Source organism: Pichia membranifaciens (genome assembly GCF_001661235.1).
Source record: "Pichia membranifaciens NRRL Y-2026 unplaced genomic scaffold PICMEscaffold_1, whole genome shotgun sequence".
In the NCBI taxonomy this organism is placed as follows: Eukaryota; Fungi; Ascomycota; class Pichiomycetes; order Pichiales; family Pichiaceae; genus Pichia; species Pichia membranifaciens.
Genome location: NW_017566982.1, coordinates 2540135 through 2564027, shown reverse-complemented (window position 1 = coordinate 2564027; position 23893 = coordinate 2540135). Strand labels below are relative to the sequence as shown.

General features: G+C 53.4%; 14 protein-coding genes across 14 annotated transcripts; 7 read left to right on the top strand and 7 right to left on the bottom strand.

Moving 5' to 3' along the window:
- Window positions 1–53: 53 nt before the first annotated feature.
- PICMEDRAFT_71069 (hypothetical protein) lies at window positions 54–830 on the top strand (the record flags this gene model as incomplete). The annotated part of the gene is made up of 1 exon (XM_019163818.1): window positions 54–830. The coding sequence occupies one exon, from the start codon at window positions 54–56 to the stop codon at window positions 828–830; it is 777 nt and encodes a 258-aa protein (XP_019020637.1).
- A 97-nt stretch (window positions 831–927) lies between these two features.
- PICMEDRAFT_30262 (hypothetical protein) lies at window positions 928–1584 on the bottom strand (the record flags this gene model as incomplete). Its single annotated transcript, XM_019162633.1, has 1 exon — window positions 928–1584. One exon carries the CDS (start codon window positions 1582–1584, stop codon window positions 928–930), a length of 657 nt encoding a protein of 218 aa, XP_019020636.1.
- A 112-nt stretch (window positions 1585–1696) lies between these two features.
- PICMEDRAFT_102813 (hypothetical protein) lies at window positions 1697–3590 on the top strand. Its single transcript, XM_019159657.1, has one exon. The coding sequence runs from the start codon at window positions 1821–1823 to the stop codon at window positions 3444–3446; it is 1626 nt and encodes a 541-aa protein (XP_019020635.1). The 5' UTR covers window positions 1697–1820; the 3' UTR covers window positions 3447–3590.
- A 144-nt stretch (window positions 3591–3734) lies between these two features.
- PICMEDRAFT_57539 (hypothetical protein) lies at window positions 3735–4871 on the top strand (the record flags this gene model as incomplete). The annotated part of the gene is made up of 1 exon (XM_019163244.1): window positions 3735–4871. One exon carries the CDS (start codon window positions 3735–3737, stop codon window positions 4869–4871), a length of 1137 nt encoding a protein of 378 aa, XP_019020634.1.
- A 221-nt stretch (window positions 4872–5092) lies between these two features.
- On the bottom strand, window positions 5093–6592 carry PICMEDRAFT_71066 (hypothetical protein; the record flags this gene model as incomplete). Its single annotated transcript, XM_019163817.1, has 1 exon — window positions 5093–6592. The coding sequence occupies one exon, from the start codon at window positions 6590–6592 to the stop codon at window positions 5093–5095; it is 1500 nt and encodes a 499-aa protein (XP_019020633.1).
- A 591-nt stretch (window positions 6593–7183) lies between these two features.
- Window positions 7184–7903, bottom strand: PICMEDRAFT_71065 (hypothetical protein; the record flags this gene model as incomplete). The annotated part of the gene is made up of 1 exon (XM_019163816.1): window positions 7184–7903. The coding sequence occupies one exon, from the start codon at window positions 7901–7903 to the stop codon at window positions 7184–7186; it is 720 nt and encodes a 239-aa protein (XP_019020632.1).
- Window positions 7904–9157: 1254 nt separating this feature from the next.
- On the top strand, window positions 9158–9481 carry PICMEDRAFT_22290 (hypothetical protein; the record flags this gene model as incomplete). The annotated part of the gene is made up of 1 exon (XM_019162245.1): window positions 9158–9481. A coding segment is annotated over one exon (324 nt), but the record flags the coding sequence as incomplete, so codon positions are not given.
- A 788-nt stretch (window positions 9482–10269) lies between these two features.
- Window positions 10270–10584, bottom strand: PICMEDRAFT_20144 (hypothetical protein; the record flags this gene model as incomplete). Its single annotated transcript, XM_019162152.1, has 1 exon — window positions 10270–10584. A coding segment is annotated over one exon (315 nt), but the record flags the coding sequence as incomplete, so codon positions are not given.
- Window positions 10585–11914: 1330 nt separating this feature from the next.
- Window positions 11915–12439, top strand: PICMEDRAFT_71062 (hypothetical protein; the record flags this gene model as incomplete). Its single annotated transcript, XM_019163815.1, has 1 exon — window positions 11915–12439. The coding sequence occupies one exon, from the start codon at window positions 11915–11917 to the stop codon at window positions 12437–12439; it is 525 nt and encodes a 174-aa protein (XP_019020629.1).
- An 88-nt stretch (window positions 12440–12527) lies between these two features.
- PICMEDRAFT_71061 (hypothetical protein) lies at window positions 12528–14180 on the bottom strand (the record flags this gene model as incomplete). The annotated part of the gene is made up of 1 exon (XM_019163814.1): window positions 12528–14180. The coding sequence occupies one exon, from the start codon at window positions 14178–14180 to the stop codon at window positions 12528–12530; it is 1653 nt and encodes a 550-aa protein (XP_019020628.1).
- A 301-nt stretch (window positions 14181–14481) lies between these two features.
- On the top strand, window positions 14482–14991 carry PICMEDRAFT_71060 (hypothetical protein; the record flags this gene model as incomplete). The annotated part of the gene is made up of 1 exon (XM_019163813.1): window positions 14482–14991. One exon carries the CDS (start codon window positions 14482–14484, stop codon window positions 14989–14991), a length of 510 nt encoding a protein of 169 aa, XP_019020627.1.
- A 400-nt stretch (window positions 14992–15391) lies between these two features.
- PICMEDRAFT_28419 (hypothetical protein) lies at window positions 15392–17791 on the bottom strand (the record flags this gene model as incomplete). Its single annotated transcript, XM_019162540.1, has 2 exons — window positions 15392–15927; window positions 16024–17791. 2 exons carry the CDS (start codon window positions 17789–17791, stop codon window positions 15392–15394), a joined length of 2304 nt encoding a protein of 767 aa, XP_019020626.1.
- A 339-nt stretch (window positions 17792–18130) lies between these two features.
- PICMEDRAFT_71058 (hypothetical protein) lies at window positions 18131–22855 on the top strand (the record flags this gene model as incomplete). Its single annotated transcript, XM_019163812.1, has 3 exons — window positions 18131–19796; window positions 20361–20764; window positions 20945–22855. The coding sequence occupies 3 exons, from the start codon at window positions 18131–18133 to the stop codon at window positions 22853–22855; spliced, it is 3981 nt and encodes a 1326-aa protein (XP_019020625.1).
- On the bottom strand, window positions 22821–23701 carry PICMEDRAFT_14950 (hypothetical protein). The gene has a single exon (XM_019160612.1). The coding sequence runs from the start codon at window positions 23649–23651 to the stop codon at window positions 22917–22919; it is 735 nt and encodes a 244-aa protein (XP_019020624.1). The 5' UTR covers window positions 23652–23701; the 3' UTR covers window positions 22821–22916.
- Window positions 23702–23893: the final 192 nt, after the last annotated feature.

Sequence of the window (23893 nt, the reverse complement as noted above, 5' to 3'; positions counted from 1 at the left end):
AAATGCCTACGTTGGAAGAGATAGAAGACATCGAGGACATCGATAACCTCGACATGGACTTGGCGGAGTTCGACCCGGATCTTGTGACACCGGTGGCTCCAGCTAAGCCTAAGCCACAGGTTGTGCGGTCGCAAGACGCAGATCCAGCAGGACAGCTACCGATGGCAGACATGTTCAAAGGCATGGGTTTGGGAGCCAGCGGGCTGGACACGGCGCAACGGCCTGCACCAAAAAAGCCGGCAAACATGAAAGTGTACGACAGTATGTCGCCCGAGGAGAAGCGGGAGTTCAAGATGATGCAGATTGTGTATCCGTGCTATTTTGACCAGAACAGAAGTGTACAGGAGGGCAGAAGGCTGCCTGTGGCCCGGTGTGTGGAGAACCCGTTGGCGAAGACGATTTTGGACGCGTGCAAGGTGTTGAGGATCCCAGCGGTGTTCGAGCCGGAGAAGTCCCACCCTCAAGACTGGGGTAACCCTGGCCGGGTGAGGCTTGGGTTGAAGTACGAGCACGAGCCGACTCACCCGGTGTTGAAGTCGAAGAAACAGGCGCTTGTTGCGATCGCAGAGTACATGAAGAGCCATCCGACGACGCTCAAAAACGTGAAGGACCTTCCTGGGCCTCCCGAGCTCATGGAGGGCAGCTGGGAAGCCAGCGAGATCCCCAAAGTGAAGGGCTTCCGCATGAACACGGTTGTTCCTATGCACTCGACGTTGACGATGAAGAACCCGGAGACCGCCGGCGCATACATCAGGACGCCTGCGGAGCAGCAGGAAAAGGCCTCCGAGCCAAAGAGGATCAAGCAGAAGATCCAAAGAATCAGAGCATAACCAGGTCCTCTGACTCATCTCGTTTTCCCGTACTTATATAGTTCACTTTACTTTAATACTACTGTTACTATAGTTCTCTACACGTGCGTCTGCCGCTTCAGATGGTTGGGATGTACTTTTTTCTGTACTCGTCGATGCTGGCCATCTGCTCGGTGGTAAACTTGGACTGCAACACTTTGACGATATCGTTGAAGGAGACGATTGAAATGACCGGTACGCCGTATCTCTTGGACACGATCTTGGTGGCACACTCATTGGAGTCCTTGGTAGTCTCCATTCTGTCGACGGCGATGATGCAGGCGACGGTGTTCCCTTGCTCCTCCTTGATAATGCCGAAAGCCTCGTTGATGGCTGTACCGGCCGTCATGACGTCGTCGATAATGAGGACTTTTTTCCCCTTCAACACTGATCCGACAATGGAGCCACCTTCACCGTGGTCTTTCTTCTCCTTTCTGTTAAAAGCGTAGCCGATGCTGGCGTACTTGTCACCGCCAATCTCGTAGAGCTTAGTGACGGTGATGGCTGCCAAGGGGATTCCCTTGTAGGCTGGACCAAACAAGACGTCAAACTCTATTCCGGAGTCAATGATGGCATGGGCATACGACTCAGCCAACACGTTTAAGGTCTTGGCCGTGCTGAACAAACCCATGTTGAAGAAGTATGGAGAGATTCTGCCGCTCTTCAAAGTGAAGGTGCCGAATTTGAGAGCCTCTGCGTCCAAGGCTGCCTGGAGGAAGTTCTGCTTGTAGGACATGCTGTGTGTATAGATGTGTATGATGATGGCCTTTGCTGTGTTGTGAAAGAGTAGCTTCAGCTACTGGTGATGTAGACATTTTCGACAAGATACGATAACTTTTTTTTTTCTCTTTCTCGGTTCTGCATCTATCAATTTGTCAATTTCCTCATCGACATGAATAGAGGTTTAGTGAGCATCATTAAAACAGCACACTTTATACATAACACAACACGGTATATTACAGGGTCACAAACATGCAGAGCTCCAACAATGCAGAGCATTCTCTCAGTGGATCGCCAGCCCCGACGGCGCAGGCCATTCTGAACATACTGCAACAAATCTCCATTTCTCCGCCTGATTCTTCCGGAGGAACAGGCATCTCGATTCCGATGACAGGAACTTCGACGGCGATAGCGTCGACGACAGGAACAACACCGAGGTCAAGCGGCAGGTCGACGTTGCAACATCTACATTCGTTCCCCAAGTCATTGATTCCGAAGCGGAGATTGTCCTCGTCGTCGTCCTTCGACGGCATCTCTGTTGCCGGAACGGGCGACAAGTCCAACAAGAGACAGCTGCTGTACATGCGGAGCCAGAAACTGCAGGGCGTGCGGTCGCTGGCGTCGCCGCTGTCGAGGTCTCACTTCATCAGGCGGTTGAACACGTTTTCGGTCTTGAACTGGACGGTATCCAGCTCGAAGCTGTCGCCGCTCGTGTGTGCTGCACAGGGATGGAAGTGCCACCCCGTGCGCAAAAACGAGCTCCACTGCACGTCATGCCACTCGGGGATCATGGTGAAGCTCCCGGAGGACCCTGGACTGGACACCGGGCTGGCGTCGGCGTCCAGTGCGTCGGCGTCCTCGTCGTCGCCGGCTGCGGCGTCTCTGAGCAAGGTGTTCAACAACCTGCACCACACAGACGACTACAACCAGGTTTTGAACAACACGGATCGGTACGAGCTGCCGTTCCAGTTTCAGATGCTCGACGACGAGTTCGACGAGGACGACGATATCCACGTGTACGAAACGCTAGTGAACTCGTACGTGAGCAGGCTCTCGTCGGATCACTACCCGACGTGCACGTTTCTGCCGCTGCTGCCCATCTCCCCGAAGGAGCAGAACTACTACATCACGCCGAAGGACATTCCGAGAGAGGTGTACAAGTTCTGGCACCGGCTGGCGACGATGAAGCGGAACAAGGACCGGCTGATCGGCAAGAACTTTCGACGGTCCTTCCTCAGCCACGACGAGGCGCTCTTTCTACTGGAGTACTTGCGAGAGACGTCCAGAGACGACGCCAGCATCGACATCGACATCGACATCGGCGCCGACGCTGACGTCAACAGCGCCTACAGCACAGATCTCGCCGTGAACCCGTCCTTGGACGTGATCCTGCCCGCCCTGCTCGGCTGGGAGTTGAAGATCCAGAAGTTTCACCAGGAGAAGTTCCTGCTCTTGAACTGCGAGTGCTGCACCCGTCGCATCCTGCTCTCCACGTCGAACATCGACACCGTCCAGGACGTGGAGGAGCTCAGCGCCTGTCCCCATCGGGCAGAGATCCCTGTTCGAGAGCAGCCGACTGAGTTCGACGGCAGCATCCGGCCCTCCTACGGCGCCGGCGGCTTCGCTCTCGGCGACGAAGACGACGACGAGGAGGAAGACATGATCGACCTCGAACAGGAGCACGACACCTGGTGCTGCATGCGCCAGGGCTGGCGGGTGGTTCTCGAGGGCCTCCGCAGCTCTTCCGACGTCGACATGAACCGTGTCTGCTCCAAGCCGTCGTCCGCGTCGTCGCCAGCACCGTCCCCGGCCTCTTCCGCCTCCTCAGCCGCCACCGACCTCTACAATACCAGCATGCGGCATCTCCGTGCTCTCTGACGAGAGTCATGCTTCCCAACCCACAATGTTAAGCAGTCAAACAGCCAAAACTACACAAAACAGCTGACCGCCAAAGCTCACGTGTTTTCTGTGTTTTCTTTTTCTCCTTTTTTTTCGCTCCGTTCTGTTTGTTTTCCTCCTTTTTTTTGCACGCCTCGTTCCGCTACATGTGAAAGAGTAGGAGGCTCTTCTTCTTGAATTGTTGCCTCCGGTTGTTTCTCGTGAAGGGCAAAAGCTACAGCGGCGATCGAAATAGCAATCGAAACAGACACAGCAGCAGCAAATAGGATGGCACTTCCACTACTTTCGAGAAAGGCAATCGAGGCGCACAACACAGAGACGTCGTGTTGGGTGACGCTCTACCACCGGAAGGTGTACGACATCAGTGGGTTCCTCGAGGAGCACCCTGCCGGGCCCGAGGTGATCATGGAGTACGCAGGGAAGGACGTGACGGAGATTCTGGCCGACCCGGAGTCGCACGTGCACTCGGAGAGCGCCTACGAGATGCTCGACGACGGCATGCTTGTGGGCTACTTGGCGACCGAGGAGGAGGAGCGGGAGTTGCTTGCGAAGCACGCAGACATGGAGGTGGTTCCCGACGTGGGTGTTGGGGAGGACGGGATGCGGATTGCGGACTTGACCGAGTTCGGCGACATCCCAGACGACTTGCTGCACGTGAAGACCGACCACTCGGAGGACTACAAGAAGCACAAGTTCTTGGACTTGGACAAACCGTTGATCATGCAGGTGTTGCGGTCGAACTGGACGAGGGAGTTCTACATCGACCAGATCCACCGGCCGAGACACTACGGAAAGGGCTCGGCGCAGTTGTTCGGCAACTTCCTCGAGCCGCTCTCGCTCACCCCCTGGTGGGTCGTCCCCTCCGTGTGGTTGCCCGTGGACTTCTACATCCTCTACGTGGCCGCCACGCACTTGAGCCCCATCGTGACGCTCACCTTCTGGGCCATCGGCCTTTTTGTGTGGACCTTGATCGAGTACTGCATGCACCGCTTCTTGTTCCACTTGGACGACAACTTGCCTGACAACAGCGTCGCCTTCACCTTCCATTTCCTCATGCACGGCGTGCATCACTACCTCCCTATGGACAAGATGCGGTTGGTTATGCCTCCTACGCTCTTCTGCGTCTTGGCGTTCCCCTTCTACAAGGTCATCTTTGGCATCTTCCCCTTCTACATTGCGTGTGCAGGCTGGGCCGGCGGGTTTCTCGGTTACATCATGTACGACGTGACCCACTACTTCTTGCACCACGTGAAGTTGCCTGCGTACATCCAGAAGTTGAAGAAGTACCACTTGGAGCACCACTACAAGAACTACCGGTTGGGTTTCGGCGTCACCTCCATGTTCTGGGACAGGGTCTTCCACACGTACTTGAACCCTGATGATGTCTACGAAAAGCAAAACTGATGCACTAATGGAAGTGTGCGCAAAATACCATGAACTTTTCTTCCCTCCCTCCCCCACCTATCCTTACGCTCGGAGAATACTTTTCTATGAATTTGTTACCAAGATACATCGAGATTCTATACATGAATATACTATATAAAGAAAACTAACCATAATAAAGATACAGATAAACTACCGACACCGATGTTCTTTATGCTATGTACATTACTCGGGCCCTAGCTCTAGAACCATCCTCTGCTTCTGGACGTGGTGTTGTCCTTCTTTTCTGCGGACGCAGACGCCGTCTTGCCCAAGCCATATCTGGCCAACATGCCTCTGATATCGCCAAAAGCCTCTCTGTCACCCTGTACGACAATGGTGGGCTCGCTGCCCGTAAAGATCTTCTCTGCCATGACAATGAGGTCGTCGCGTGTGACCTGGTTGATCTTGGCGCACATCTCCAACACGTCGACACGTTTGCCGTAGATCTGCACCTGTCTGCCCATGTCTTCCAACTGGACCATCTTACTCTCCAAGTTCATCATGAGACTACTCTTGAGCTGGTTCTTTGCTCTGGATACCTCATGCTCGGAGATGCCGCCCTTGCCGATGTCGCGGGACATGAGGAGGTTGAGCTCATAGCCGATCAACTCGGCCATGACGCGGTCGGCTTGCGGCACGCACGAGAGCGAGAGGCCAAACAAGCCGCTGTCGGTGAAGTTGTGGATGAAGCTCTTGCAGCTCTCGACAAAGCCGTACTGGTTGAGCACGCGTGTGTAAGCTCTGGAGTACATGCCCTTGCCCGGTCCGCCGGCGCTGAAGGAGCCGCCTCCGCCAATGAGCATCTGCAGCACCGCGAGCTTGTAGACGTCCTCGGAGGAGATGTCGACGCCTTCGAAGCCAACGTATATGTGGTGGAACTCCTCGCCGCGGTACTCGATGCCCTCTGGAACGGGCAGGGAGAACTCGCCCCCGGTGTACCTGGCGGGTTCCTTGATTAGCTGGGAGGGGGAGGCGGAGGAGCCGCTGTAGGGGAGGTACTTGGCGACAAGCTGGTCGGCGGTCTTCTCGTCGACGCCGGAGAAGGCCACGACGATGTTTTCAGGTCTGTAGAAGGTGTCTCTGTACTTGAGGAGCTGTGCTCGGTTGAGGGAGGACAGCTTGTCCTGCGGGCACAAGAGCGGGCAGCCGAGGTTGGCGTTGCTGTACGCCACCTGCTGGAAGAGCTCGGGCAGGATCAAGTCGCTCTGCAGCCAGATCTCGTTGAGCTCGTATTCGGCGCTGATGAGCTGCTCGCTGATCTCCTCGTCCGAGAGGCGAGGCTCGCTCACCGTCTGCGCCAAGAGCTCGAACATGTGTTCCACGTCCGGGTTGAACACGCTGGCCTGGTAGAGCATCGCCTCGCGCGAGGAGGCGCACATGTAGTTGCCGCCGAGCCGGTTGAGGGCGTCTGCCATCGCCTTGGCCGAGTGGTTGGCCGTGGACTTGAACGAGAGCTTGTCCAGGATGTGCGAGCACCCCGTCAGCCCGTACGTGCCTTCGTACCTGCTGCCGGCCGTCACGTAGACGCCCAGAGCGGAGAAGTACGAGGGCGTCGGGTCGATGGCCACCTGCACGCCGCTCCCAAGCGTCTTGATCACCGTTGGCGTCGACACGCTGGCCGGCGCCTGCGCCGAGGCCAAGCCTCTGGCGCCAAGGCCTCTGGCCCCGATCCTTCTTGCCGAGCGCATGTGCGATAGCATTCTGTGTCTGTGTCTGTGTCTGTGCTGCTACCGGACGCTGTCTGCACCACGGACGCCCTCTCTGCCGGCTCCTGTGCCGCCCTCCTGCTCCTCCTCTTCCTCTTGGCCCTCGTTGCCTGCCCCTTCATCCACCAGGGCCAGTTCCCGCTGCAGTCTCTCGGCCCGCGCCTGCACCCTGCTGCTGACGTCAGCACCGACGCGACGCAGCGCGTCCACTCCGTCCAGGTCCTCGCGGAGACGGCACCGGATGGCTTCAAAGACCTTCTGCTCCTGACGCTCTGTGTCCAGGGCGACAAGGGCGAAGCGGACGGCGGCGGCATGGGACGACGACGGGCCGCCGTTGAGACGACGCACCCACGAGTGGGTGGCGGTGTGACGGGACGGGGTGGAATTGTGTGTAGACGCCATCCTGTTTGAAGGCGTGGAGGCAAGGGCAAGAAGAAGCGGTGTACGCGGCGGCAGCTGAGCCGAACTGGGCAGGGGGGCGAGAGGCCGCTCTATTTATGCGCGGGCGCGGGGCTTGGGTGTTTGTTGTCTGTCTCGTTTTTACACAGGTAGGTAGGTAAGAAGGTAGGGAGGTAGATAGAGGTGCTAGACGTCCCGGGCCTGCTGGTGGCGGAAGCGCAGCAGCAGCTTGCGGAGCTGGCCCGGACTGAGCTGGAAGGGGTTGAGCTTGTTGTCCCAGCGCATGCGTTCGTAGTCGTCGCCGTAGAGGGCGATCAGGCGGCGGCAGCGGGCGGTGTCGAGCTCGTTCATGCGACGCACCTCCTTGCGCTTGGGCAGGCTGGCAAGGGCCTCGAGCTCGCCGATCACCTGGTGCGCGGTGGTGGCGTCGTCGGAGTCGGAGTCGGGGTCGGCGTTGGCGTCGGCGGCGGCGTCTGCAGACCGCTGCGGTGCGGCAGGCGTGTCGGCGAGCTTCTTGGTTCCGTAGACGATCTGCACGACGTTGCCGGCGGCGTCCCTGACCATCTTGGCGGTGCCCTCGAGGATGTTGGCGGGGTCGTACGGGTCGAGCTCTGGGGCGGCGGCGGGGTCGTCGTCGTCTGCGTCGTCAAAGAGACTCTCCTCCATGTTGCCGTGCTGGATGGGCCTCACGCGGAGACGCTGCTCCTCACCGCCGCTTGCTGCCGACAGCCGGAATGCAAGGCCGAGCCTCTTGTAGTTCTGCTTCGCTGTGAGTGCCGGGTCCCAGTGCTTGGCGATGACCGGGTTGGAGCGGGGGTTGTACTTGGTCTTGCTGTTGTTGTTGTTGCGGCGGGTGTTCTTCGCCACGCCGGAGCGGCTCATCTTTCTTCTGCGCACCGAGACCATGGTGTGTGGGTGGTGGTGGTGGTGGTGGAGCTGGGGATGGAGGGATGGAGGGATGGAGGGATGGAGGCCTGCTTATCTCTTCTTGTGCAGGGATGCTGTCAGGTGAAAAAAAATTATCTGGGTTTAGCTGGGGGGGGGAAGAAAAGTTTCGGAAGAAAAAAAAAGTCGAGGGGACGATCGGCGCGGGGACGATCGACGCAAAAGGATTCCGCGTCGATCGTCTGCAACGTCGATCGTCGTTTCTAGATTTTTGCGCCGATCGCCCCCACGCAAAAAATCCCGCACCCGCCCCCGCACAGCCGCCCCCGCCCCGTGCACAGCCGCGCCGTGGAAGCCCATCGAAGCTTCTGGAGCCCCCTCGGAGCTCTCGCACTATCGCCCCGGCCGCTGCGCGTCAGATCGCATCACATCACTTTCTTCACCAATGCTTAGGGCCCGCCTGTGTCGCTGCTGCCACACGGGGCCAGATCAATCTGCTCCGCCAACCGGCTCCCCTCTCCCCCGCCGTTGGCCGGGCGTGTGGGCGGGCCGTTGTCTGTCTCCGTGCATAAATACGGTGTCTCCAGACGGGGATCTGTGCACTTAGAGGGCGCAAGAGTAGTAGCAGTAACAGCAGCAGCAGCAGCAGCAGCAGCACACCACCACCTGGGCAGTCTGCGAAACTAAACTTACGATCGGCCACCCCCCCACCGCTCCGTGTGTGTTCCGCCTCACCGCCAGCTGCACCGTGCGTCCCCGTTTTCCTTGCGTGCTGGGTCTTTGTTTCGTCCCGTCAGCACGACGAATGAACCGTCTGCGCACAGGCTGTCCGTCTTCGTTGCGCTTGCCGCCGCCCCGCCAGTGCTCCCCTGCGTGCCCACGTATAGCAGCCCCGCAGTAGGCCGCCGCCAGCCACCGCGTGCAGAGCAGAACCGCAGCGTCGGCTTCCCGCAGCATAGCAGGATAGCAGAACCGTCCAGCCGCCACCCCACCATGTGTCTCTCCAGCTGCCCCGACAGGCCCGAGTCCGACGACTCCTTCGACGTGTTCAAGACGTACCGCAGCAACACGCTGCCGGCGCCGTTCCAGGACACGGGCGACTCGCCGCCGTCCACAGACGCCTCGTCGTCGTCGCTCACGCTCACGCTCAACTCCACGTCCACCGCGTCGTCCTCACACGCCCCCCTCTCCAGCAACAACTCCTCCGTGTCCGTCGACGACCTCCCGGCTCCCGCCGAAACAACCCCATCCACCCCCCACCCCGCCGGCCTCAGACTGGGCCCCCACCAGCCGAAAAACCAGAGAGAAATCGACAGCAGATCCGTCTACGTGTCCAACATCCCCTTCAAAATCTCCCCCTGGAAGCTCAAGGTACTCTTCTGCCAGGGCGCCGACGGAGTCCCCGGCTGCGGCAGCACCTCCGTCAACAGGGTCACCATTGTCTGCGACCGCGTCACCGGCTTGCCCAAGGGCTACGCCTACATCGAGTTCGCCCACGAGTCCGACGCCGCCGCCGCAGTCCGCTTCGACGGCCTCCAGGTCGACGGCAGGGTCATCGGCGTCAAGAGCAAGCGCACAAACGTCCCCGGCGTGCATAGCAACGACCCGGCTCCCGAGACACCACTGCACGCTTCGCCAGACCCGGTCGATACCCCCGCCACCCACACGCACAAGAACTCCGACTTCTACAACAGCGACAGTGCCAAGAACTTCAAAAACCACAGAAACAGCAACTACAACTTCATCAAGAACGCCAACAACCTCTTCGGCCACCGCCGCCATCGTGCTCCGGGAGCAACAAAGGCGCCGGCCACAATCACGGCCTCGGCCTCGGCCTCGGCTGGGCCCAAGAGCCCGGCATACTCCCCGGCCAACACCGCAGAATTGGCCCCGAGCAGCCCGGCCGAAGTCCACAGCACACCCAATGGTTGCAGGAACAACCATCCCAGCCCCCACCCGGGGTCCAGAGGCCGGGGCCACGTCCGGGGCCATTTCCGGGGCCGTCTGCGTGGCGGACCCCAACACACACACAGCAACACACCCAGTAAAAGCAATAGCAACCCCCGCCACCCCCACCACAATGGCAGCGGCACCAGCACCAACACCTCCAGCAGCAATGCCGCCACGTCCAATAGCAAGCTGGTGATCGATAAATACCACTACCTGACCCCGTCCTCCCGCGTGGGTGTCTACAACAGCGATGGCGACGGCGGCACCCACAGCAGCACCACCGTCCATCGTGCCAATGAACTATAGCCCTTTTTCTATAAATCGAATGCATCCCCATCGAACCCCGTTTAGTAAACCTTCGTACTAGCCGTATTATTCTTTCTTATTTCTCCTATCTCGCCATCTATACACTTACACGTCTCCGGCTCCGCTCAGAAGAGCCAGACCCACAGGAAACACCACATCACAACGGCGGCAAAGCCTAGCCACACCTTCCAGCCCACCCCGCTGCGCTCGACAAACCGCCTCATGCGGTTCATGTTGTACCGGATCCGCTCGCTCGACACGCCCATATCCTCGCCGAGCTCCACGAGGTTGCGCTTCGACTTGTTGATCTCCGTGCCCATTGCAACCGACAGCTCCCGCAACGCCCCGATCTTGTCCTTCATCAGCGACACCGTTTCCTCCGACTGCGACTCCAACTGCGCCATCTCGTGGGCGCTCGACGAGTACCCGCCCCGCTGCTTGCTGCCGCCGGACGGCCCGTACGGGCTAGACAGAGCCACCGCCGACGGCGCAGCCGTCTGCCCCGCCTCCATGCTGTTGATTGTTATCGGCATCGGCGTCGGCGTCGCCATCGGCGACGGAGACGGCGACAGGTCTTCTGCCGAAAAAAGCGCCTGGCGGTCCCGCTGATGGGCCTTCGACGAGTATCGGCTCGTGCTCATGCTCGCTGTGCTGCTTGTGGGCCGCCGCTTCTGCCCCTGCCCCCGTCCCTGGCCCCCGTCCTGTCCTCTGTGTCCGAAGATCAACACAAAAAACAGACACGCAACACGCTCGACCACGCCGGAAAGGACGAGCACCTGAAAATGAAAAATGTAACCTGGGGGGTCCCTGCCGTGCATCGAGGCACCGGCACCGACGTAGAAGCAGCTTGCAGCCCGACGGCTGCCACCTGCTGCTGGCCCCGACTGCTCCCCAACACCCTGCACACAGCCACCGGGGCCGTCGACTACCCCCGCAGCAGAAACGGTGGCGCCGGCACCGTCATGTCGTCCGCCCCGTCGCCGCAGCTGGCCGAAGGGGCCCTCGGGGAGCCCACATTTGCGCACACGGTCCGCCGATCCACTCTCCACCCCGCCAAACCGTCCTCCACCCGCCCCCGACACCACCACCAGTCGAAACCCACACACCCTCCACCGCCCTGCCCCCGGCTCCGTCTCCGACCCCCTCTCCGTCTCCTGCACCCTCCACAAACCACCCACACCCAAAAAGGGGCACCCTCCACGCCCGTCTTTGCCGCCCCTCCCACACACAGCCACCACCCCACTGCAAGCGATCCTATCTGCTGCCGCCAACAGCACCACGTCTTCCCTACCAGATGCCCCGCTGGCCCCTCTGGCCCTGTAGTCACCGCACATTGCCCCTTCTTCCCAAAAAGGGGCCTCTTCTCCGCCGCAGACACCCTGCTTCTACCGCCGTCTGCACTCCCCGGCCCGTCCAGCCCGTCCAGCCGTCCACCAGACCCTCTCTGCGGGTGCTGCCAACCTTCTGCTGCCTCCCCTGCTCTCTCCCGTGCTACAGGGCCGCAACCACCGTCTGCTCCCCTCTTTCCCTTCTCCTCTGGCCATCTTCACCTTCTCCGCTGCTTCGGCCCGCGACAAAACCGCTGTCGCGCGGTTTCGCCTCCTCGACCTCGTGAGCCACGTAGACAGACAAGACAGACAAGAGGGTCAGACAGGACGGAAGGAAGAGGGAAAAGGCGGGGAGAGGGCGGGGAGAGGGCGGGGAGAGGACGGGGAGAGGGCGAGAGGGCGAGCAGAAGGCAGTCGACAGAGACACAACAGAGATACGGCAGACAGAATGAACGTCAAGACACTGCGGCTGCAGCTGAACAACGCGCTGACGATGATGATGGTGATCGCTAGTGCCTTTGCGATCTGGAAAGGGCTCTCGGTGGCAACCGGGTCGTCGTCGCCGCTAGTGGTGGTGTTGTCCGGGTCGATGGAGCCGGCGTTCCAGCGGGGAGACATCTTGTTCCTCTGGAACAGAGAGGCACGGGTTGCGGTGGGCGACATCGTGGTGTACAACGCGCCGCAGAGAGACATCCCCATAGTGCACCGGGTTGTGCGTGAACACGTTGTGGCGACACAGGGCGGGGACACGGACCAGTTCCTTCTCACGAAGGGCGACAACAACGAGCGGGACGACCTCCCGCTGTACGGGTACGGCAAGACGTACCTCCACCGCGGCCGGGACATCGTGGGCAGCGTCAAGGGCTACCTGCCGAAGATCGGGTACGTGACGATCCTCATCACGGAGAACGTGTACTTCAAGTACGCCATGTTCGGCTTCCTCGCGGTCTCCGCCCTCTTCTCGCAGGAGTAGACGCTGGCACTAGTGTGCGCTTGTATACATGATGGTATAGAAAAGAAAAGACAAGAAACGAAGGGAACTAGCGGTGCAACACGCCCCGTCACACGTTGTTTGTCCGTAGCATGATCCTCTGCCGCTTCTCTGCAGACGCCTCGGCGGCGTCCGCAGGCGCAGGCCGCTTGGCACCGGCCCCAGCGCCGCCGTGGACCCCTCCGGAGGCACCGGCTTCGCCACGCAGCATGGCGTAGAGCGTCCGCAGGTCGTCCTCGCAGAGACCAGACACCTCCGTCTTGCTGCTGCTCGCCATCAGCTGCACAAACTCGTCCTCGGCCACGTCGCCGATCTTCCTGTTCGAGTTCACCAGCTGCTGCCGCACAAGCTCCCGCCGGCCCGCCAACGCCCCGTACGCCCCGTCTAGCAGGTCCCAGTAGTAGTCGATCGCAGACGACCCGTGGTGGCCCGCCAACTCCGTGAACTCGGCCCGGTCCTTCACCAGCGCCACAAACTCGAACCACCTCGTCCTCGACGTCGGCACAAGCTCCTTACGCTCGATCAGGCCCGCAAGCATCTGCTTGAACGCCGCCCGGGCCCGGCGGTCGGCCCGGTAGTTCTTCCGCCGCTCGGCCTCCACCACCGCCACCTGCTCCCGCTCCCGCTCGGCAATCACCTTCTCGAATATCGAAAGCATCTCACCCTTCGTGAGGTTCTTGTATCGCTCCTCGAGACCAGACACAATCTTGGCAAACTCGCTCGAGATCGTCACGCTGGCAAGGAACTCATCCTCTAGCGACATAGCCTCCTTCACCTTCAACTCCTTCGAGGCAGCCTCTTTCTCCCGGCGCAGCTCCGCAGTGTACTCGTCAAAAAACTCCCGCTTGATCCTCTCACTCAACACCGAGCATAGCTTCTCCTCTTGTAGGCTCCTCGAGCACGTCGTCCATCGCGTGTAGTATTTGACGTTGTGCTTCGCCAACATCCCGTAGAACTCTTGCCGGTACTTCTCCTTCGACGCAGCAAAATCCTCGTCCGCCTTCTTCACCAGATACACCTCAAACAGCCGGCTCCGCTGCACAGGGTTTTGGACACGCCAGTACCGAGGGTCCTTTGAACACTTCCGCACAACGTCTGTGTAAGTGCAATCAGAACCGACGTCACATTCCTTCAGCATTGCGAGAAACGCGTCGTCCGGACTCCTCCCCGACACCTCATTTTCAGCTTCCATCTCCATTTCCACATCTTTGTTCTCCTCCGAGGCAACAAGCTCATCCAATCCGATCAATTGGTTCACTGGCGGAACGCTCTTTCCAACCTCGGTAGACAATTCCGACTCTTCGCCGGCCGTAGGCGATGCCTGATGCACCTCAACCACAGCTTCACCCACAACATCATTTGCAGCAGCTACAGAATCACTACCGTTAGCATTTCCCCCCTCCTTCTCTACAGCCTGGCCAATGTCCACCGATGTTTCTTCCGTAGACTCACCCTTGATTTCGTCTTGGCTCAAATCGCTGCCAAAAAGCCCCTGCAGATGCGCCATTACCGCAGCAGGTACCTCCCATAGACTTTCCCCGGCCGCAGAAAAGAAGTACATCTTCGCCACCCCATTGCTCTCCGTCGTCGCCTTGTCCCAGCCGTGTTCTCTCAACGCTGAGTCGAGCACGTCTTCCGGGAACTCCCACTGTGTCACCTGAGTTTCGTCATTGTAATAGTACGCCCGTCCAGAAGCAGGGTCTGTAACTCTTTGCCATGCCATCTTGCTTGTCTCACTTGCCAACCAACTCTTTTGCCTCTTGATTAGCCTCTTTGCACTTGAAGTTCTCTTCCCCCCGTCCTGTTTCTTCACCTTCTCTCGATTCATGCTCAACCAGAAAGCTCCGCAGCTAAAAAAACGCCCGCGCCTTCTGCAAACAGACACCCTGGTCGGCCTCCAGGAGAATGAAGGCAGACAGGAAGGAAGAGGACAGAGGACGACACGACGGCAAGGCCTCGGTAACGTCACCACAACAAGCAGCAGCAGCAGCAGCAGCAGCACTCCCCACATCCGCCATCCAACCATGTCACAATCTCTCAAGCCATATCTCACGGCGGTCCGCCACTCCCTCAATTCGGCCCTCTGCCTCCAGGACTTCAGCTCGCAGCTCGTTGAACGTCACAACTATCCGGAAATTGAGAACAAGAGGACCCCTGAGATCCTCCTCAACCCATTGCATGTGTGCCGTAACGAGTCCGAACGTGTTCTAATTGAACCGGCAATCAATTCCATCAGGGTTTCCATAAGAATCAAGCAGAGTGACGAGATTGAGGAGATCTTGGTGGACAAGTTCACCCGTTTCTTGACTAAGCGTGCAGAAAACTTCCTTATCTTGAGACGGGTGCCCATCGAGGGCTACGACATCAGCTTTCTCTTGACAAACTATCACCAGGAAGTCATGATGAAACAGAAATTGGTTGACTTCATCATAGAGTTCATGGAGGATGTCGACAAGGAAATCAGCGAAATGAAGTTGTTCTTGAACGCAAGGGCAAGATTCGTCGCCGAGGCATATTTGAACGTTTTCGATTGATCAATTGCTACAGCTGAGCCTTCCCAACTCCTCCCGGGCCTCCCATACATATTTTTCCACTCCCCCCCCTCCCCTTCAACCGGATCTCGCAAACGTCATCAATAGAACTTTTCGACTTATTTATCATGTAATACGTAGTTACATATAGCCAAAGTTGTATATGCACATCTGTATTAATTCAATGCAAAACAAAACAGAAAAAATTATTAAAAGAGAAAAAAAAATACATATCAGTCGGCCTTTTCTTCTGACCTCTTTGATCTACATACCCAGCTGTACATTACCAAGACGCACAGAGCAAAATAAACATGCAAAACACGGATCCCCATATTTCCTAGCCTGCAGATAATCCCGTGTGTGATCATCGTACCAAGAGAATTAATCGCCAAAAGAGAGACGTTTATTCCGTTGATAAATATCCACAGGCAAAGGCTTTTAAAGAACCGCAATCATTTTTTTTGAAAATCACATCATCAGCATACTCATCGATTGCCGTAACATCCATAACGACAACCTTGTCAGAAGATTCGCTATGGTTCCATTCAACCCATTGCATTATAGGATTTTGTCTCAACTCAAAATCTCCAGAAGACACCCGTATACGGAAATTGTTGTTCGAATAGTGCTGTTCAGGTATCACAATGATGCTAGGAGAAGGCTCCCCGCTTTGAAACCTGGCATTGGATATTTCCAAATGGAACGACTTCGACGTCATATCAAACTCGCACATGTTGACATCTCCATTCACCAGTAATGGAATTGGACGTATGATGGCATTGATAGCACGTACACCTCCTGACAAATCAATATTCAGCTGACTCGACCAATCATTTCCACTGCTTTTTCCGTTAGAATCTGTATAGCTATGTGTGATTTCTCTTACAAGTTCTTTATTGATTGATGAATTCGAGTGAGAATATGTTGATTCGGTATCACCTGTAGTGGAAGACTGACCCATACTCTGGGAACTACCAGGTAAAAAATGCTTCCCTTTTATACTATTATTCAGTAGCCATTCGGAGTACGTGTTACCATCTTGCAGTTGCAGACCAGGTAAATCATCCTTGGACCATATTGAGAAATCCTCTAGATTCCACAAATCCCCCCAATCATGGCAGTTGTCAGGGTTGTAACACCAATACGTGAAGTCCAACTGTTCTCTTTCAAGTGCCGAAAGGATTGCATCGTTGGCAGCCTCTTGGGAGGTATAGTTCCCATCCTCATACGATTTTTTGTTATCCATATTGAAAGGCATCCCGGTCTCGGTAAATATCACGGGCACATTATAGCCCACATTCTGGTGACTTTCTGTTGCCATGGATTTCAACTGCTTTTGTATACTTTTACGTATATTGGACTCTCCTAGAACTAACCCAAACACAGGATTCAAATACCTTCCTCTCATGATCCCAAGCGTATCCACATTCAACATTCTGTTCCATTTCTGGAACAACAAAGACATACCGTCGTAGTAGTGCAATGCGACGACCGTTTTGTCATCAAGATATTCCGAATTGTGTTTTATTACAGGTGGAATTTGTAAAACAGGTGGTTGCATGATTATAAACATTTCTTCATCAATTTCCCTCATTCTTTGCTTGAACTTCAACCAGAAATCCAAAAAGGGGCCGTTGATAAACGTTGACTCATCCAAATACTCCCCGGTTTCTGGATGGACCTTGAAATAGTCTGGCATGATCAACTCTCCAGTTATTGTGTCCCACACCCCATGCTGTGCAAATATGCACTCTCCTAATTTCCAGTCTGGGGATCTTTTGAAGCCATAATGCTTGTCCTTATTATCATTTTCAGTCACCCACGCTTTAGTACCTTCAGGATCACACCACCTCCTACCTATTTTCGAAGGCCCAAAGATGCTCACGGAATACATATCGACCTCTTCCGGGAAGCCCATACCCAACCTCAATGACTGAATTGGGGTAGGCGTTTCGTCTAACTTAAGTTCTTGGTGTGGAGGACACTGGTGCAAATCAGCATACCCGTAGAAACCGCTGTTCGGCTCATTCATACTTTCGATACCAAGAAAGCACGTATCAAATACATGTGGGATCTCAGACTTGATCCGGCTAACAAGAAATGCGAATGCTTCTATGAAATGCCTCTGGAGATATGACTGAATGTTCTCCTCATCCAGTTTTGCTTTCGGGGTAAACACAGAACCCGTGAAGAACAGAGTAAACATTACCTCCGAGGCTAGTCTGTTGTAGTTAGTCGCCCAGACCATCTTGGTAAAGTTTTGCGGATCTATGGCCAAATTGTGAAGCTTGGCGGCAACTGTCTTTTCAAAGTTACGGGGTTCTAATCCTGCCGCATAGAGCGTCCAAATGGGAGCCCCACTGCCGCCACTAAACCTCGACCACACGTCCTGGTGAGGATCAATGAATACATACAACCCACCGACTTCATCGATGAGCTTTAGAAAGCCCACCAAGTAGTCAGCGTACTCTAAGTCGTATATTCCAGGACCCTCATGCTCTATGGCCTCCCAGGTCGTCACAAACCTTATCGTGTTGAAACCACACTGCTTGATTCTGGACAAGTGCTGGTACCCTTCGTTTAAGGGGAACGGTTTCCCGACGAACGTTACCGTGTCAGCACGCTCGTAGAAACCGCAGTGCTCCGGGTCCATGTTACTATTCTGACATGGTTCCTCCGGCATCTTCGTATTAGAGGCAAAGTTGACTCCATGCATCCTGAACACTCTCCCCGTGTCTTTTTCTCTGAACTGTCCGTTTCGATCCACCACCAGCGGTTTCGTAGCCAGCGGAGTTGGAAACATTCTCTCTTTGACGCTTGCAACACCCATCCTCAACAGTGCCTTCCCTATCGGTAGCATCCACTGTCGTCCAGGTTTAGTCCGACAGCTTTCAATGCCTCCCGAACATCCCGCAATCCCCTCTGATGAAGGCTCGTAAGGTGTTACAGATACCAATCATGCGACCCTCCTCCCTTTCCGTCTCCGCGGCACTCTCTGTTTCTCTGCGACATGCTTCCGGACTCTCTCTATGTCTTCTTTTCCGAGCTCTCTTACGCAACTGAGCTTGGTTTCCTGGTCCTGGGGTTGTTCGTTGTGGCAGAGGGTCTATTTCTGGCCAGACAGAGAGCACATCATAAAGCCATGTCTCAGATCACCGGAAATATTCCAATAATTTCTTGCGAACAGGTGTACCTGCTTCCAAACCAGCAGCAGTGCCAGTTTGTGCAGGCGCAATGTGCCGACCACCCGGGATTTCTCAACTCCTTCACGATGTACTACTGCATGTCGCAGTCTGACAGCGTCAGGTCATGGGTGGGCATTCCATTGATGGTGCTGCTTCTTCTTGTGTTGTTTGCCTCGATAGGCCTAGTGGCAGGAAATTGCTTAGTGCCGAACTTGAATGCCGTAGCGAGCCACCTTAAGATTCCAGAAAACGTGTCCGGGTTAACCCTCTTGGCGTTTGCCAATGGATCGCCTGATATCATCTCGACATACACGTCTTTTGTGACAGGAAACACGTCTTTGGCGTTTGGTGAGATCATTGGGGCTGCGTATTTCACCAACTCGGTGGTCATCGGAACCATCTTTATTATCAACCCATTTGATTTAGTACCCGGAGTTAGCACAGGACCTAATACATTTATCTCATTGCAGGATAACGCAAACACTGGTAGCAACAGCAATGGCAACAATAACTCTGGAAATAATAAGGATGAGTCAGCTGAACAGCGGCTAATATCTTTGAATGCCAAAGGTACATATTTGAGAGATGTATCGTTTTTCACAGTTTCTGCACTGATATTGCTATACTGTGTTCGAGACGGCGTTCTTACCAGGATAGAGATGCTCACCTTGGTATCCATATACATCACATACGTCCTGCTTATCATCCTCTGGCAGTGGTACTATAAGAAAGAGCTGAACAAAATCAGGCTTGAAAGCCATGCGAGAAGCTTGTACAACCAGAACAGTCTTCCCTTCCCATTTGACGAGAATATTCAAATGCAAGACAGTTATAACTACAACCCACAGATTATTAGGAACCTTGAGTTTGAGACAATTTTGAGAGGGTTGACATCTCGCAGACGTATTGGCTTCTACATCGAACAACCAGGAGGTACATACAGAGACAGCAGCGATGGAAGCAATACCAATGGTGATATTTCTCAAGGAGGCCAGCTACAGGCAGAAATAATTGAACCTCCAAAGAGGTCTCTTCCCGAGAAGATTTTTGACTACGCTGCCCTCCCCTTCGTCAAGCTATTCAGACACACCATCCCCATAATGACCACAAACGATTACGAAGGAGACTACAAACCGGCACTTGCACAGCTTTTCGAGCTACTGACTTCCCTTCTGACCTCACCCTTTATCATTGTATGCACCTTGTTCCCCACTACTTCTGGCCTAACGAAGTTCTTCATGCTCTTCCCCACAATTACCCTCACTTATTTTGCCTACCACAGCCTTGTGCGTTCATCGAACCCTTCCACACCCTTCAAATGCGTGATTTCCATTATGGGTGTAGCTGCATCAATCGCATGGATATCTATCATCGCTTCTGAAATTATTTCGCTGTTGACATTGGTCTCATCGCTCACCCACATTCGCCCGTCGGCCATGGGTATCACTATATTTGCCCTTGGAAACTCCGTTGGAGACCTGATCTCGTGCATCGTCATCACTAGAATGGGTTATCCTCTCATGGCTCTAGCAGCATGCATCGGAGGACCCTTGCTAAATATATTGCTCGGACTTGGTATGAGTGGTTTGCTTGTGGGTGCCGACTACATAGAGATCCCAGCCAGTGCCTCCATTATATTCTGTCTCTTGGGGTTACTTCTTAATCTCATTGTTGTACTTCTCATCTTCATTCCAGTAGGTGGTTGGAGATGCGATAGATACGTTGGCTCGTGCATGATTTTCCTCTGGATGGTTGGAGTTTCTGTCGCCATTTTTTTGGAGATTCTGTTAACGTACTAATTTAATTCTTGAATACCAACTCATAGATCTAGTTGGGTATGGTTTTTGTATATAAGGGTGGATAGAATATAAAATTTTAGAGTTTGGCTTTATGGCTGTGCGGACCTATTTTCCTTTTTTGTTTACATGAAATTTCAGAATTTCTTATTAACGTGTTTCTCTTGTACAAACGCCTTCGGAGTTAGTTCTTGAAGAGGGGCAACCAGCAAACAAGCAAACATGGGGAAAACCGACTTTAAGCTATACAAGAGCAAACCGAAGGAGCCTGTCTATGTTTCCACTGCGCTTGGGACGGGGGCCGGCGTGGCGCCGAGCCTGAAGCGACGGAGAACACAGACTGATCCTTCGGTGCTGTTTCGACCTTTTAGACCGCCAATTTCCCGTCCAGCCACAAGAAACTCGACTACAGGTGCAGGAACGCAAGGAGAGAATGGAAGATTAATGAGAAAGGCTCGGTTACAAGCTCCTAAATCGTATGCCGAGGGTGGTAACTCTTCTTTGAAGGATGACTCTCCGTCAGATATGCTGTGGTTTGATGAAAATAGCTACGGGGCAAATAATACAATGAAGAAGAAAAATGCACTTCATCCCAGAAGGGTCCTTGGTTATGTCGATGAAAATAGGATGATTCTGAGTAGAAAGTTTGTGCCACCTCTCAAATCCAAGACCGACGATTGGTCACTCCAGGCACGCGTGCCACCTCCACTAGGTAACAGGAAAAAGGTTTTCTTTCCTCCGAAACCATTGTATGATCCCTTTGGTGAATTGGCTATAGTGTTATATGATCCTACGGTGGATGTGATAAAGGAAGAGGAGGAAGCAGCAGCAGCAGCAGCAGCAGCAGCGGCAGCAGCAGCAGCAGCAGCAGCAGCAGCAGCGGCAGCAGCAGCGGCAGCAGCAGCAGCAGTTGCAGAGACAGGGAAAGAGAAAACACCAGAGTTCACACAAGGAGCAACACCAGAGCCTGAACAGCGACCTGCTTCTAGATTCAAAATGCACAACAAAAGATCCTTGAATGAGATGCTAGGAATATCCAGTAACTCACAGGACCCAACTGCATCGTTTCCAAACGTCCCCGTTGTTATTGATCCAAAACTTGCCAAAATTTTGAGACCCCATCAACGTGAAGGTGTTATATTTTTATACCGCTGTACCTCAGGACTGGTGGATGCTAGAGCAAAAGGGTGCATTATGGCCGATGAAATGGGTTTGGGAAAGACGCTACAGTGTCTCACTTTGATGTGGACGTTGCTAAAACAGGGTCCAAGAGGTAAAAAAACAATAGAGAAATGCATTGTCGTGTGTCCATCTAGTTTGGTTCGAAATTGGGCAAATGAGATCGATAAGTGGCTTGGAAAGGGCTCCTTGAATTCTCTTGCTATTGATGGTAAATCTGCTAAAGGTTCTAGTATCGGCGAATCGATTCAGAATTGGGCAGACGCACAGGGTAACGGTGTTGTGAGCCCCGTCCTAATAATCAGTTACGAAACGCTACGGCGTAATATTGATAACTTGCAAAATTGTGAGGTTGGGTTAGTCTTGGCAGACGAAGGCCACAGATTGAAAAATGGAGATAGTTTGACCTTCAACGCGTTGAATTCGTTAAACTGCCAACGAAGGGTTATTCTTTCAGGTACTCCAATTCAGAACGATTTATCTGAATATTTCTCTTTATTGAACTTCGCAAATCCTGGTTTATTGGGGAACAGATTAGAATTTAGGAAGAACTATGAGCTTGATATTTTGAGAGGCCGTGATTCTTTGGCAACTGATAAGGAGAAGGAGAAAGGTGATGAGAAGTTGAAAGAGCTAACCGAGTTCGTTCAAAAATTTATCATCAGAAGAACCAATGACATTTTGAGCAAATATTTACCTGTCAAGTACGAATATGTGATTTTTTGTGGTTTATCGGATATGCAGAAAACCCTTTACAATCATTTCATCACATCTCCAGAGATTAAAAAGCTTCTGAAAGGTGAACATTCGCAACCATTGAAAGCCATTGGCTTGTTGAAAAAACTTTGCAACCACCCCAATCTTCTTAACTTGCCTGAGGATATTGATGGATGTGAAGATCTTATACCAGAAGATTACAAAGATGATAGAAATAGCACAGGTAGAAATAGGGAAGTGCAGACATGTCATAGTGGAAAATTTGAAATGTTAGAAAGATTCTTGTTTAAGATTCGCATGGAAACAGATGATAAAATTGTTGTTATTTCAAACTATACACAGACTTTAGATCTTGTGGAGAAACTTTGTAGGCAACACAAATATGGTGCTCTCAGATTGGACGGCACAATGAACATTAACAAACGACAAAAACTTGTTGATCGATTCAACAACCCCGAGGGAAAGGAGTTTGTATTTTTGTTGAGTTCCAAAGCTGGTGGATGTGGAATCAATTTGATCGGTGCCAATAGATTGATATTGATGGATCCTGACTGGAATCCTGCTTCAGATCAACAAGCATTGGCGAGAGTTTGGAGAGATGGCCAAAAGAAAAATTGTTTTATTTACAGATTCATTTCTACAGGAACAATTGAAGAGAAGATTTTCCAAAGACAAAGTGCTAAGCTCCAGCTTTCATCGTGTGTTGTTGATTCTGTAGATGACGTCGAGAGATATTTCAGCAGCGATAACCTAAAACAATTGTTCCAGTTTAACACGAATACTATTTGTGAGACACATGACACCTACAAGTGCAAAAGATGTGATGCTAGCGGGAAACAGAAGATTAAATCCCAAGTCATGTTGTATGGTGATGCGACAACGTGGAACCATATCAATCATAGTATGTTGGACAAAAATGAGGACTTTCTCATCCAAAACGAAAGTCAATTCGAAACGGTGGATTTTGCGTTCCAGTACATATCGCATTGAACTGTATATATAGATAGAAAAAAAGCTATGTAGCATCATAATATAAAACCAGTAAACTTTATCATTTGTTTATCCACGTCGTTGTCCAATATTTCACCTCGTGTTTTTTATCCTGAATGTCGACCCACAATATACCTGTCGAAACTAACTCGTCAATTGCCGAGTGGCATCGTACACTTTTCCATCCAAAGTTGGCTTTGAGGACAGATAAACTCACATATCCAAGGATATCTGCGGCTTCAAGTATTCTGCTCTGGTCGACGTTAATTTCCTGTGGTATGCTCTTGATGTACTCCTTTTTCCCTATTTTCACGAGCTGCAACTCACTCCCCAGTATCTTGAGGTGATCCAATGCTTCCACTATATCGCTCTGCTTGAAGTTCAAATGCAAATCATTGTTCACCCAAGTATCTGAATTGATCATTCCAAGCAAATCCTTTACTGAAATTATTCCACCGTTGATGGGCCTTGTCATAGTGCACAACTCAATCATTTTCAAACACAACTGGTTCGATCTTTCTACATCATTATTTTGCTCTCCTGTTATAGATGACGCCACCACTAGCGGGTCTATTCCAAAAGCAATGCATATTTCTGCAAAGTTCGTTCGTACTTCTTCATTCTGTACGATTTCTGATGCATATTCACTCTTGAACGATATCAATGCTGCTTGGAAAACCTGAAGTTGTGTCAAAAGGTGGTCTCTCTGCGATTGAGAAACTGTCGAGCCTAGACTCTGGTACTTCTCAGTCAAATCCTTTGACCGCAAAGACGAGATGCCTCTTCCGCCAGACATTTTATGCTTTCACCGTTAGCTTCTATTACTTTCAAGCCCTTTTGTTGCTTATCAGTCCAACTTGTCTATCAGGTAGACTTCGGCAGATTCATGCCGCCATCTGCCCCGGCCGGCTTAGCTAAGCATATCGGGAAGCTGGTGTAAGAAAAAGCTGGCAGCGTTCTCGAAAGAGAAGAAGAGAGAGGATGTTGATTTGCCACCCTCAGAGGTGGAAAGGCGGAAGAAGGGGATACATGAGGTAG

Excerpts from the sequence above, each read along its gene's own strand:
- PICMEDRAFT_102813 (XM_019159657.1), top strand. The coding sequence starts at position 1,821 with ATGCAGAGCTCCAACAATGCAGAGCATTCTCTCAGTGGATCGCCAGCC.
- PICMEDRAFT_14950 (XM_019160612.1), bottom strand. The coding sequence starts at position 23,651 with ATGTCTGGCGGAAGAGGCATCTCGTCTTTGCGGTCAAAGGATTTGACT.